This window comes from Aricia agestis, chromosome 9 (genome assembly GCF_905147365.1).
Source record: "Aricia agestis chromosome 9, ilAriAges1.1, whole genome shotgun sequence".
In the NCBI taxonomy this organism is placed as follows: Eukaryota; Metazoa; Arthropoda; class Insecta; order Lepidoptera; family Lycaenidae; genus Aricia; species Aricia agestis.
The window spans coordinates 8,343,103-8,355,343 of NC_056414.1; the positions used below are offsets into that span (position 1 = coordinate 8,343,103).

Genomic DNA, 12,241 nt, shown 5'->3' on the forward strand with positions numbered 1-12,241 from the left:
GCAGCTATGAGGTACACGCGACGGATATGGAAACGGCTTCAAATTCGCGGCGCGACGGCTCACATGCAGGCGCCTGGCTGGGTCGCCATGTAAGGTGGTGGTTCGGAGAAATGAAACCACTCGATGCTTAATTAAGACTGATTTTATTTAATATTAAGTTACGATTAAATAGTCCAGCATAGTGCTGTGCCATATTTATTAGTGTTGTGCCACATTACATACATTATTTTACCTCTACAAACCAAAATGAAGTACAAATGATGCCGTAATAAAAAATATGCCAAAATGTGAGTAATAATAGTGTGTGAGGATATAACGGCCAACCATGCGATTCCAGAGATATTATAAATGATCAAACGAACTTACCAAGTGAAGTTCGATCATTATTATATGAGTCGATTCATTCGAAGATATATAATTAACCAAAAGTACATTTTTCATGTCGGCTCCATACTAAAATTATTATATTACTCCCTTATTATTACACGTAGACGTTTTTACATTTCATTATGTAATAACAACTAGGAAAACATATTTCAGCCCAAAAAAATGACATCTGGAAATTCAAGTTCCTAAGTATCCACTGTGCGGCGCTCTGAAGGTAGCGCGCGGCCGCCAGCGGCCGCCCGCGGCGACACGAGCCGCCTCTGCCAGCCTCGCCGCACCTCTTCGCGCCGCTGCCGGCCGCTGCCGATCCGGTGTGAATTGGCCTTTAGTGACAACCGTAGGTACAAAAAATCCGAAATTCTATTAAAAAATAAATAAATTGGATATAACTTCTGACACAGAGGTTATTAGAGTGTGATTTTCAATAACATTGATAAAGGATTACTCACACCATCGTTTCATGCTTAAAACTTTTTCTAATTCGATTTAATCGCGAAATTAAAAATAAAAAACTAAAATTACTAAATAAATATCGCCCTACTTGATCACAGTAGGTTAACCAAATTTGGAGAAAAAGTAAAGTATTAAGTGCTTGTTCAATTGGTATAAACAAAATTAATGTTACTTAATTATTTTTTTTAATTAATTTTTATGCAAATTTTTGACCCGGAAAAACGACAACTTTGACACTCTTTAAAAAATAACTACAAAGAATATCGATCTCGGAGTTTTACTCTAATGTTTATATAGCTGTCAACTATAGTATTTTGAAAGCTATAATATAAAACGCGGTGAAACAAAATCGAGGTTTTTATCACACTGAAGGCCCTTATCATAAACGCCATCTAGCGGGAAACAAAGCATTATATTACGAGGTCAAAAGACAAAAACAAAGTAACATGAAGCAGCTGCACCGTAGACGATGCAGAGTCATCTTTCTGAGAACCTCAGAATATTGTAACAAATAAATTATGCTAATAGAAATAAAATCCGTAGAGATAATGAAAAAATTTATTTGTTACAAATCATTTTATTAACAAATTACATACATCAAAATTCTAATCACAGTATAAATTAATCTAAAGTACAATAATTATTACACCTAAAAGTATCAAAATATAGTGAATGCACAGTTTTGGTCATTGTCATGAGGCAAAATCAAAATTTTGCCCACAATAAGTCACATGAGGTGCACAGTTTTAAGAAACATACAAAATATATTAAAAGTTATATTTTTATAAATAAATTTTGCGATTATGAAAACATAATTATGTTTAGTCTTGAAAGTAAAGATTTGTAACAGAAGAGACTACGTCTGAATTATTAGACTCAATACTGACATTTGAACCACAGTCCAACATAAATATTATTTGTAAAGCTAAAAATCTTCTAAGTATGCATGTCACGTCTTAGGTAAAACTATCTAACATAAAATTACATCTAAAATATAAAATTATTACGAAGCAAACAGTACAGGTACCTACAAACCCTATTCAAAAAGTCAGTCCATACAAAAAACATTTTCAACACTAATAAAATTAAAAAATTATGTTAACGACTCGGAATTGGCTAGTTCGAATATAGCTTCGCCTTTTAACTGAGGTAGAGTTGACACTTTGGCTAGAGTGGGATCCGTGTACTTATTGTAAACTGCCTTATGTTTAGACTTTTCTACATTAATAACTATTTGAGCAATTTTTCTCATAACTGGCTCTATATTTTCTAGACTGTAGCCAGAGTAGAAAGATAATGTCGGAGACCAGACTTCGGAAAGAGGTTTACCTGAAAGAAGATAAAGAGAAAGACAGATAGCCGAGGCGGCGAGATGAGAGGGGTGGTAGTGGGCCATCGAGTATTCAACTAGACATAGATCCACGAAATATTTAGCCAGATGATGATTCTTCGATGTTCCCCGCGCAGCTTTCACAAATCTGAAATAAAGTAATGTTGCTTAGCATATTATTCTAAACCCATCAAGCCCCAAGCGGCCCCCGGCGGCCACAATTTTTTTTAATATCTATTGTGTTTGTGATTCCCACGATTGAAGCATTAAAGGTGAATTATTTTTTTACTAGAGTGCAATAAACTTGGCCTGATCATACCCACAACTGATTGGCATTAATATTGATGTCATTAAGGCGCTTTGCAGACGAAGGGGCGGGGCGGGCCGGTCAGTTTCGCCGCAACTGATAGCACAAAGGGAATCCTATATTACCAACGCACACGGTGGGCAAAATGACCGCGCCGCAGGTGCCCGGCGTGGATCACACAAACCAGTTTACATTCAGTAACGCAGACGGCGTGAGCTTTGTGTACGCGGCGCGGGCAGCCGCAGACATCGACGGGCGTACGCAGCGAAGTTGACCGGCCCGGCCCGGCCCGGCCCACCCCGCCCCGCCCCGTCGTCTGCACAGCGCCTTATGTATTGAATAAAATGTTCTACATACCTTCTCAAAAAGCTCAGTGGAATGGGTCTCGCAAAACAGAATCCTAGTTTTGTAATGATGTCTTTTTCACATTGGAATATATCAGCTTTGGTGTATGCATTATCGGTTACATAGACAAAGTCTCCTACATCAGGAGCATAGATTTCTTCGTATTTACTCGCGATAAACATAGCTGTAACTCCCACAAGCTGCAGTTGATTTCTTTGTACATTTGGCACCACCTGAAAGATGTTCAACAAATAATATTAGTTCTTCTTAAGCATTGATGTGACAGATATTTTTCTGTATTTGTAATGCCCAGCTTTTATTTTGATGTTAGCCAATCATAGGTGCTAGTAAAATGATAGCTTCAGCCACAAAACCATGAGACAGACCAAAAGGAAGTGTTTTCTAATAGCAGAAGTGGTGTAGAAAAGTCAGTCAATTAGTTTTTTTCTAATTTTTTTTTCCTTGTTCATTATACAGGAATACAGCTGATCACCATAAAAAGTATAAAAAGCACCATAAGTATATGTGGGTGGTTTCACAAAAATAGGGAAACTACGTTTCCGCAGCATGTTTCAGTTAAAATCAATACTAATTATTTAATACCACAATTGCTAAATAATAGCTTACAATGTGTTTAATTTATGCCCCAAATTATATTAAAAGTAACATTATAATATATACTTAAAATCTGTTTTATATGTCTTAAATGTCAGGCCCTAGGCATGTCCGTTCTCCGAAATGTTGTGTTTAGGAATCCATATTTAAAAAAGTACTATGTTTATACTTATTTTTATTAATAGTCTTTAAAAAGTACTCGCAGCTAATTACGAGGGCTGCTATTTATGTATCCGGAACTGGCCACTTACAAGAACAATATTTAAAAAGTAATTACAACATTTGAAAATAGAACTCTTTGGTTGAAGAATACATTTTGTTTCATGTGACTGTCAATTATTTTTCCATTGTGGCGTCATTTTGAAAATTGCGTGTCTTCATTTGCCATGGATTTAACGCGTGAACATTTTCGTGCAATGATTTACTACGATTTTCGGCGTGGGCTAAATCAACAACAGTGCTTTATTCAACTCACCGCAACTTTTGGAGATGAAGCACCATCAAAAACCACTGTTTATCACTGGTACAGTGAGTTTAATCGTGGGCGGTCTATGCTCACGGATGAAAATAAAGAAGGTCGCCCAAAAACAGCTGTTGTCCCACAAAATATAGATGCTGTGCGGGAACTAATAATACGTGATCGTCATGTTACATATCGCGAGATAGAGGCGTCCTTAGGCATAAGTATGACGAGCATACATTAGATATTACACGAACATTTGGCTGTAAAAAAAATATGTTCGCGTTGGATTCCGCACAACTTGACAATCGATCAAAAACGGGCTCGTGTCGATTGGTGCAAAAAAATGATAAAAAAATACAACCGTGGTACGTCAAAAGCCGTTTATAATATCTACACAGGTGATGAATCTTGGATCTATGCATATGACCCCGAAACTAAAAAACAGTCAACGGTGTGGGTGTTCCAAGATGAGCCGAAACCAACAAAAGTTACTCGTGCAAAAAGTACTTTTAAGCAAATGGTCGCCTGTTTTTTTGGAATTAATGGACATGTGGCTACAGTGCCATTAGAGAATCGTAAAACGGTTAATTCTGAATGGTATACGACCATTTGTTTATCAGAAGTCTTTGAAGAAATAAGAAAGGACAACCGACAACGCAGAATCATATTACATCACGACAATGCTAGCTGTCACACCTCAGCTGAAACAACTCAGTTTTTGGAGGGTCAAAAGATCGAATTGACTGGTCATCCGCCGTACAGCCCTGATTTGGCACCTAACGATTTCTTTTTATTTCCATACGCGAAGAACAAATTACGTGGTCAACGTTTTTCGAGCCGCGAAGAGGCTGTTGATGCGTTCAAAATGCACGTTTTGGAGATACCTCAATCAGAATGGAAAAAGTGCTATGAAAATTGGTTCCAGCGTATGCAAAAGTGTGTCGATCATCGCGGCGAATATTTTGAAAAGCAATAAAACCATATTAAATGATATATGTTTGTTTCTTTTTTTAATTCCGGATACATAAATAGCAGCCCTCGTATGTGAGTATTTCGTAGTTAAAATAAACAATATATATTTTTTTTTCGAATGAGTTTAGTGTCCTAAACTTTATTCGTCGAATTTTAAAATTTCGCGACATCATTAGATTGTACGTTGAATATTATTAATGAATTTTAGAGTATTACATGAAGTTATTCTCTGACAACACTCGCTCTGCGGCTGTCACTTTATAAATCAGTGCAAAAATGAAAGTTCCTGGGCCACCACATAGTAATTCCAGTCACTTGTTCAATCCCTAGATAAGTAATTTTGTTGTTTATTGATATTAAATTCTTATAAATTAATCAATATTCATAAGTAATACGTCGGCATTGTTCACATGCCTGCGCTGCGCATGTGAACAATGCTGCTACTTTCACAGTGAACTCTCTACAAGGAACATGTACACACCCTAAAGTATTATCACTTATTTTTGTTACACACTGTATATCATATAAAAGTTTCGACCCAGTAGTCCTAAAATAATATAAAATCGGCTAAGTGCGAATCATACTCGCGCATGAAGGGTATAAAGTTGTCAGTCCCTAGATGCCTAAATTAGCAAAACTAAAAATTTCCTAAAATAAGGCATAAAGTGACCCTTTTAGATAAGACACAATTAATTGATCACCTATCAAGTACACTAACAGGGAATTCAATAACAAATTAAATATGATGAAGACAAAATACCTTCAAAAGTTGCCCTATTTTTGTGAAAGCGCCCATGTATTTTGACATCCATACCATACTACAAATTATAAGTTAATGATGTATACAAAATGAAATAATCTTGATTTTCCTGTTGGTGATATGCAATGCAATTTACAATAGTACAAAATAGGTAAATAAGCGTGAAACAAACCTGTAAATAGCGGTCAATTATACCAACAGTCAAGTGGAAAGTCTCCAGCACCAATTTGAACTGCCTTTGCACCTCTACCAGCCAGTCAATCAGTGTCGCCCTCATCTTACCCGTTATAACAGTCTGAAAAAAATGTTTCAAGATTATAATTGGCATGGCTAATACTTTGATTCTCAAACATTTTAGGCCAAGAGCTCCTAAACTACAACCTTACTAACATTATCTTATATCTTTAAATGAGCAATTCTTGTATATATTATATAATTGGATTCTTAGAATCGGCTCCAACGATTTTCATGAAATTTTGTATATAGAGGGTTTCGGGGGCGATAAATCGATCTAGTTAGGAATCATTTTTAGAAAATGTCATTTTATTCGTGTTTTATCGAATACCGAGCAAAGCTCGGTCAATTAGCTAGTAAATGCAAAAGTGTGCCTGTCTGTCTGTCTCTTTACGCCCAAGCTGCTGAGCAGATGTCTACAGTGTGTAACAAAAATAAGTGATAATACTTTAGGTTGTGTACGTGTTCCTTTTAGAGAGTTCACTGTGAAAGTAGCAGTGCCGAAAGATGAAAATTTAATAATATCACTTTTGTATAGGCAAGGGCCCGAGCGTCACAAGTTTCCCCAAACAAGTGAAAAAAATGTTGGTCTTTCAGCACTGCTATCACAGTGAACTCTCTACAAGGAACATGTACACACCCTAAAGTATTATAACTTATTTTTGTTACACCCTGTATAAATATAAAAATGAATTTCCAATTATTGTGTTAACAATGCTATAATTGATAACGGCTGGACCAATTCTACTAATTTTAGTCTTAAAATAATCCTCGAAGTCCAGGCAAGGTTTTAAAGTGACACGAAGTTTGCCGGGATAGCTAGTGATAGCTGAAATTTGGTATGGGGATTCAGGCATACTAACTTTGGCGCAACGGAGTTACAGGCATCATCTAGTAATAATATAACTTAATGTTTCATTACTAGTACTATCAGATAAATTATTTCATAGGCAGAAGGACCTGTGATTCAGGTGGGTTACCCAATCCTTTTGAAGGACTTTTTTCACAGCTATAAGAACATATTTTCACAGAACATATATCATAAGCCATCTGCATATGATTTAATTTTTCTGCTGGTAAAATTCCTCTGAAATGTATACCTGAAATTTCAAGTAGTCTTCTTCAATAGGATACTTCTCTTCGAGTTGTGTCAAATAATAGTATATGTCTTTTATGTATATTGACATAAGCAGGGGACTGTTGTAGTCACTAGCATCAATATCTTCAATGTCATCAGGTAATTCAGGCGTGTTGACATTGGTGACTTCTGAAAGTATATCCTTTTGGAGTTTCTCACAACTGTCTGTGTTCTCACTTATTTTGAGCTTCCCAAGTTTCCCAGTGGATTCTTTTAATATTGGTTTGGGTAAGCGTTTCTTTTCTTTGTTCTCCTTTAAGGTTGGTAATTTGGTAGTCTTCTTAACTTCATTTTTCTTAGTTTGTAACAGAAGATTGATTGATTCTTTTAACTCGTTGGGCTTGGCCTGCGTGTCCTTAAGGGCCGCCTAAATCAAATTAAAAAGGTGAAAAATCAAATTAAGTTAAATTATGATCAACTACATATATTACTTTTTAATGAATGCTTCACATATATTTTGGACATTTAAATTCAAGGCAGGTTTGAGGTTGGTTAAATTAAATGAATTGAAAACGAAATATGTACCATCGAGGTAATTGAATCCTAGTCAGTTGACGGACCTACGTCATGTAGTCGGCTTATGTCAATTCAATGTTAGCAGTGATCGGTCAGATGGGTTTGACTAAACGCGACCAAATTACTTAGGTCCGCCATCTGCCTAGGAATCAAGTTATCTGATAGTACATACAAGCCAATGATTACAAGGAGCATAAAAACCCTTACAAGTAAGGGATTAGCTAGTATGATACTTTTTACCTATGGGCCATGGAGAAGCCAAAGAAATAATTATAGCACCCAAGTCACTAGTCCCATATTAATAAATTAAACTGATAGATTGTAATTTGTAAGGTCATGTTTTAATTTTTATTTTAAATAACCATAACTTCAGTAATCATACCCTTGTGCGTACTACGGCCCTTGCAGCGAGACCCGCTGTGCTCTCCTCTCTCCTAAGCGGTGGTCTGGATGATGGTTGTACAATATTCTTTGCAGCCAGCCCGGTGTCAATTTTGGATTGAACATGGCTGTAATTACTGAAAACACCATAGTTAGGAACATATTTTACTATTTTTAATTACAATAAACAATAGGATATTAAATGTAACAGCTGAGCACATGAAAGTAATTTTTTTTTATATGAAGTGGGTAGGTGGTTACAATTTCATACCTTTTGTTAACGGCGTTTCGATTTATAGAGGCCTTCTTTTCATATTCTGCTGCTGTTACTGCTACCTTTCCAATGTTTACTTCCCTATTTAATTGAATATTTGTGTTGAGTTCGCCGAGCGCTCCACGAACAGTCAAACCTTGCCGTTTTGACGGCACAACTACAACTTTTTTGTTCGCATAGATATTTTCTTGATCTTGAATCAAAGCCTGTAATAATAGAAAAATAAAATAAAGATCAAGCAATTTAAATAAATCGCTAGGTGTATGCAGCAAATAGTGGTATTATTAATTTTACTCACAGTCCTGTTTCTCCTTGTTTGAACTTCCATTTTTGCTGTAAATGGGCGGTACGAGCCAAGATGAACAAACTTCTTGGCTGAAAAGCCCCAAAATAAAGAAAATTTTATCAAAAACGCTTCAATAGAAATCTTCGATCTGTGTTCTTTCCGAGAGCTTGCTAAAATTTGTAATCTCGTTGAGCAACGGTCGCATTCAATTGTTTGCAATTTCTAGCTTGCGATTGGTCAATAGCCGGAAGTCATAGTTGCTTAAGAATAATTCAGAAAATCATAATTTACTAAAGATATTGCAAAATAAGTAAAAATTTCTTATAAATTACTTACTGCTTTAGAATTACACTAAAATAATACGTGATTTAAATGAACTGTTGTAATTACGGTCATTTGAAATAAAAAGAAAGTTGTTTTGATTTCCGAAATATGAAAATTCCATAAACCTTTTTTTTTAATTCATCCCGGTCGGAACAGGCAAAGGGAGCGTTGCCCATACAGCCAGAAAATCCATAAACCATAGCTGCGAAGTGCGAACTGCTGTAATTAATGCCCATACAGCCATACTCCATAAACAAGTATTATAATATTATGTCAGCGTGTTCCTAAACGGTTACCAGTGTACTGGCCTACACGTATTAAGTAGATAAGAAGTAACTAAATTTTAACCTAATGTTAAGTGCCTGTCCGAAATGTGTCAAGTGACAAGCCCCGCCTGCCAACATAATAGAAAATAGTCAAATTTCTACTGTTCCTTGTTTAGTACTTAACTAAATTTTAAGTTGCTACTTGCTACTAAATTTTGTGTTTACATGCAATAAATAACTTAAAATTAAGTTAAAATTTAGTTAACTACTTATCAACTTAATACGTGTAAACCAGCCCTTAGGCCAATGATTGCTTAAGCGTGTGCTCTTCGTGAAATTTAAAGCAGAGGGACGAAGCAAAAAAACATAGTAATATATGGAAATATATAAATACATACAGTTTTATGTTAATATTATGGTAACGGAAACTAGGTTTAAGATATTTTGATTTATGTCACACTTGATAGTACACTGAGATTTTTTAGAAACACAACACATATGTAGTCAGTGCATCAGTGATGCAGATAATTTCAGATCGGTGGGAAACCAATAGAAAATCTAGAACTTAGAAGTTAGAAGTGTCTATCCACAAAGTACCTACTTTATTATATACTGGAATGTAGGGATGTCGAAAATGAAAGAAAATAACGATATATCGATACATCAATATTTAAAAAAATATCAATATCGGTCTCGATATATCGCAAAAAAAATATCGATATATCGATATTATATCGGTCAAATCTTTCGACCAATTTGATTTTTTATAAATTAATTTATAGTCCGTCAAAAAAGTGAAGAAATTTAAAAGTGGCAACATCGTAGTGTTATCTCTTTTTAACCCCCGACAAAAAAGAGGGGTGTTATAAGTTTGACGTGTCTGTCTGTCTGTCTGTCTGTCTGTTTATCTGCCTGTGTGTGTCGCTGTCCGTGGCATCGTAGCATCCAAACGGATGGACCGATTTTGATCTAGTTTTTTTTTTGTTTGAAAGCTGATATGATCGAGAGTGTTCTTAGCTATAATGCATCATCATCAGCCTGCTCAGTGCTGGACAATCAGGGTTTATCTGGTTCATGAAAGGCCGTTAGCAACTTGTAGTCGTTTGATGGGTTTTATATTTCATTCTAGTTCGTGACATTTGTGAATATAAAATATACGTATACACATATTAATGGAAAGTTGACCTGGTGCTGGTCATCAATAGGATATTCAACTCCTCGCCAACTTAGAGTAGAGGTTTCGTGTTTGGGCTCATTTTAATTGCGACAACCAGTAAGAAGTAGATAGACAGTAAATATTAACATGCTGCTGCTGCATCATCACCTGGATTCTATAGGAACCGAGCTTCGTATGAACCGAAAGTGGAGGTTTCATGTTTGGGCTCATATTAACGGCCTCATCGAAAAGGACATTGATAGATGCTAATCATGAGAATGTTGATAGGAATTATTCTGCACTATAACCAACACAAGTTTAAAAAGTATGAAATAAAATTAAATTAAGAAATTTAAAAAAACCCCCGCCAAACAAATTTAAAAAGTAATGAAATAATATTTACTGCCTTTAAGTTCAAATAATTCCTAACATATGTAAAGTAATATTTTAGTCCATAGTTTGTTGTCAAGGTGTGTCGGAGGACCGCCAAGTAAACTACAACCCACAAACTATATAGAATGCTAACGCATCTACAACCTACAACCGCCAAGTCGCTGATTATCTCCATTCGGTTCGCTGTGAAATGTTATGTGAAATCTCAAATCAAACATCTACATTAGCGGTAGGAATTACTTGAACTTAAAGGCTGTAAATATTATTTCATTACTTTTTAAAGTTGTTTGGCGGGTTATTTTTTTAATTTCTTAATTTATTTCTAAAGTTGTTATTCGATTTGACTAAATTTAGACATCTAAATTATTTAGTAACTAAATTTAGTCAAGTGGAATAACATTTAGAAAGCTAGGATCCTAATAATTAGAGTACTAAATCGGAAAAAGTGTGGCTTCTGACTGACTAAATCAGTGTTGCCAGATGGTTTCAACCTTTTATCTGTAGTGAGAACTGCTAAATCTGTATTAAAGTCAATATATATTATGTTATACGATCTGGAATCCATTCTTTTATAATTCATAATTTTTCGTGGAGCAAAAATAATTATTTCAACCATCTTTTTCGCTTTTTATTTATTGTGATTTTCATTGAGCCAAGAGCTAAGCCTATGAGAAGACCAATTTTTTGTTAAGAAGACGTCTGGCCAAAATCGCAGCAGAAAATATCCTTTTTTGATACAATTTCGACATTGGATATTTGATATCGATATATCGTAACAAAATAAAGGGTGTCCGCCAAAGAATTTTTGACTTTGAATTTGAATAAACGGCGAGCGGGGTATCGGCGGATGGGGGAGGCGTATTCATTACACTAACGCGTCGTGCGGATTTTAGTAGCCATGGATCGTTGGTCGGCGGAGCATCGTGCGTTTGCTGTAGAGGCATATTTTAAAAATAACGATTCTTCTGTGGCGGCGCGCAGGATATTCGCAAGACATTTCTTGTTGGCAAGTGGGTGCGAAGTTTTCGTGAACAAGGACCTGTAGTGGGACACGGGCCAGGTGTATCGCGAACTGTGAGAACTGACGAAACAATTGAAGCAGTTCGTCGTGATGTTATTGCAAATCCTCTCTTTCACTAAGAAAACGTTCTGCAGCACTGAATTTGAAAAAACGACTGTGTACAAAATTATTAAGAAAGATTTGGAATTTCATCCTTACAAAATTCAAATCACTCAAAAAATTAAACAAAGTGACTATGGATTGCGGTTGACGTACGCTAGAACCATGCTCGGCAGATTTCCTCATCCTCGGGGCTATGAAAACATAATCTTTTCGGATGAAGCACATTTTTTACTGGACGCACAGTGGATCGAATCGACAATTTCGGGGACATAGGGACCAATTTTTGTTTTTCAAATTTTTTTTTGTGCCAATGGATAGAGCTAATTAATCTTAACAAATGTTATTCTTTGCAATTTTTTCTTAGGGTTATTATTTAAGTAGAAAAAAACATATTTTTAAATTTCTTGTATGGAAAAAAATATATAATCCCAAATTTTTGTCAAGTCCTGATAGATCCCGCGCTCAAACCTTTTTTTTTTTTATATATTTTGGCTACATTGCTAGTATTATGTACCATA

General features: G+C 35.6%; 1 protein-coding gene across 2 annotated transcripts; it reads right to left on the reverse strand.

The window, feature by feature from the left end:
* Window positions 1–1,384: 1,384 nt before the first annotated feature.
* Window positions 1,385–8,680, reverse strand: LOC121730441 (G2/mitotic-specific cyclin-B2). 2 transcript variants are annotated; one of them, XM_042119471.1, is made up of 7 exons: window positions 8,474–8,680; window positions 8,173–8,381; window positions 7,903–8,029; window positions 6,967–7,371; window positions 5,805–5,927; window positions 2,835–3,055; window positions 1,385–2,318 (listed from the first exon to the last, which is right to left on the reverse strand). In XM_042119471.1, the coding sequence occupies exons 1-7, from the start codon at window positions 8,501–8,503 to the stop codon at window positions 1,934–1,936; spliced, it is 1,500 nt and encodes a 499-aa protein (XP_041975405.1). In that variant the 5' UTR covers window positions 8,504–8,680; the 3' UTR covers window positions 1,385–1,933. The 2 variants fall into 2 exon arrangements, with proteins under 2 accessions (XP_041975405.1, XP_041975404.1); XM_042119470.1 differs by having other exon boundaries at window positions 7,903–8,038.
* Window positions 8,681–12,241: the final 3,561 nt, after the last annotated feature.

Coding starts and splice junctions, on each gene's coding strand:
- LOC121730441 (XM_042119470.1), bottom strand. CDS start 8,503: ATGGAAGTTCAAACAAGGAGAAACAGGACT. Junction 8,382..8,473: donor AAACAAGGAGAAACAGGACT/GTGAGTAAAATT, acceptor CTATTATTACAG/GCTTTGATTCAAGATCAAGA. Junction 8,039..8,172: donor CGAAACGCCGTTAACAAAAG/GTATGAAATTGT, acceptor TGGTGTTTTCAG/TAATTACAGCCATGTTCAAT.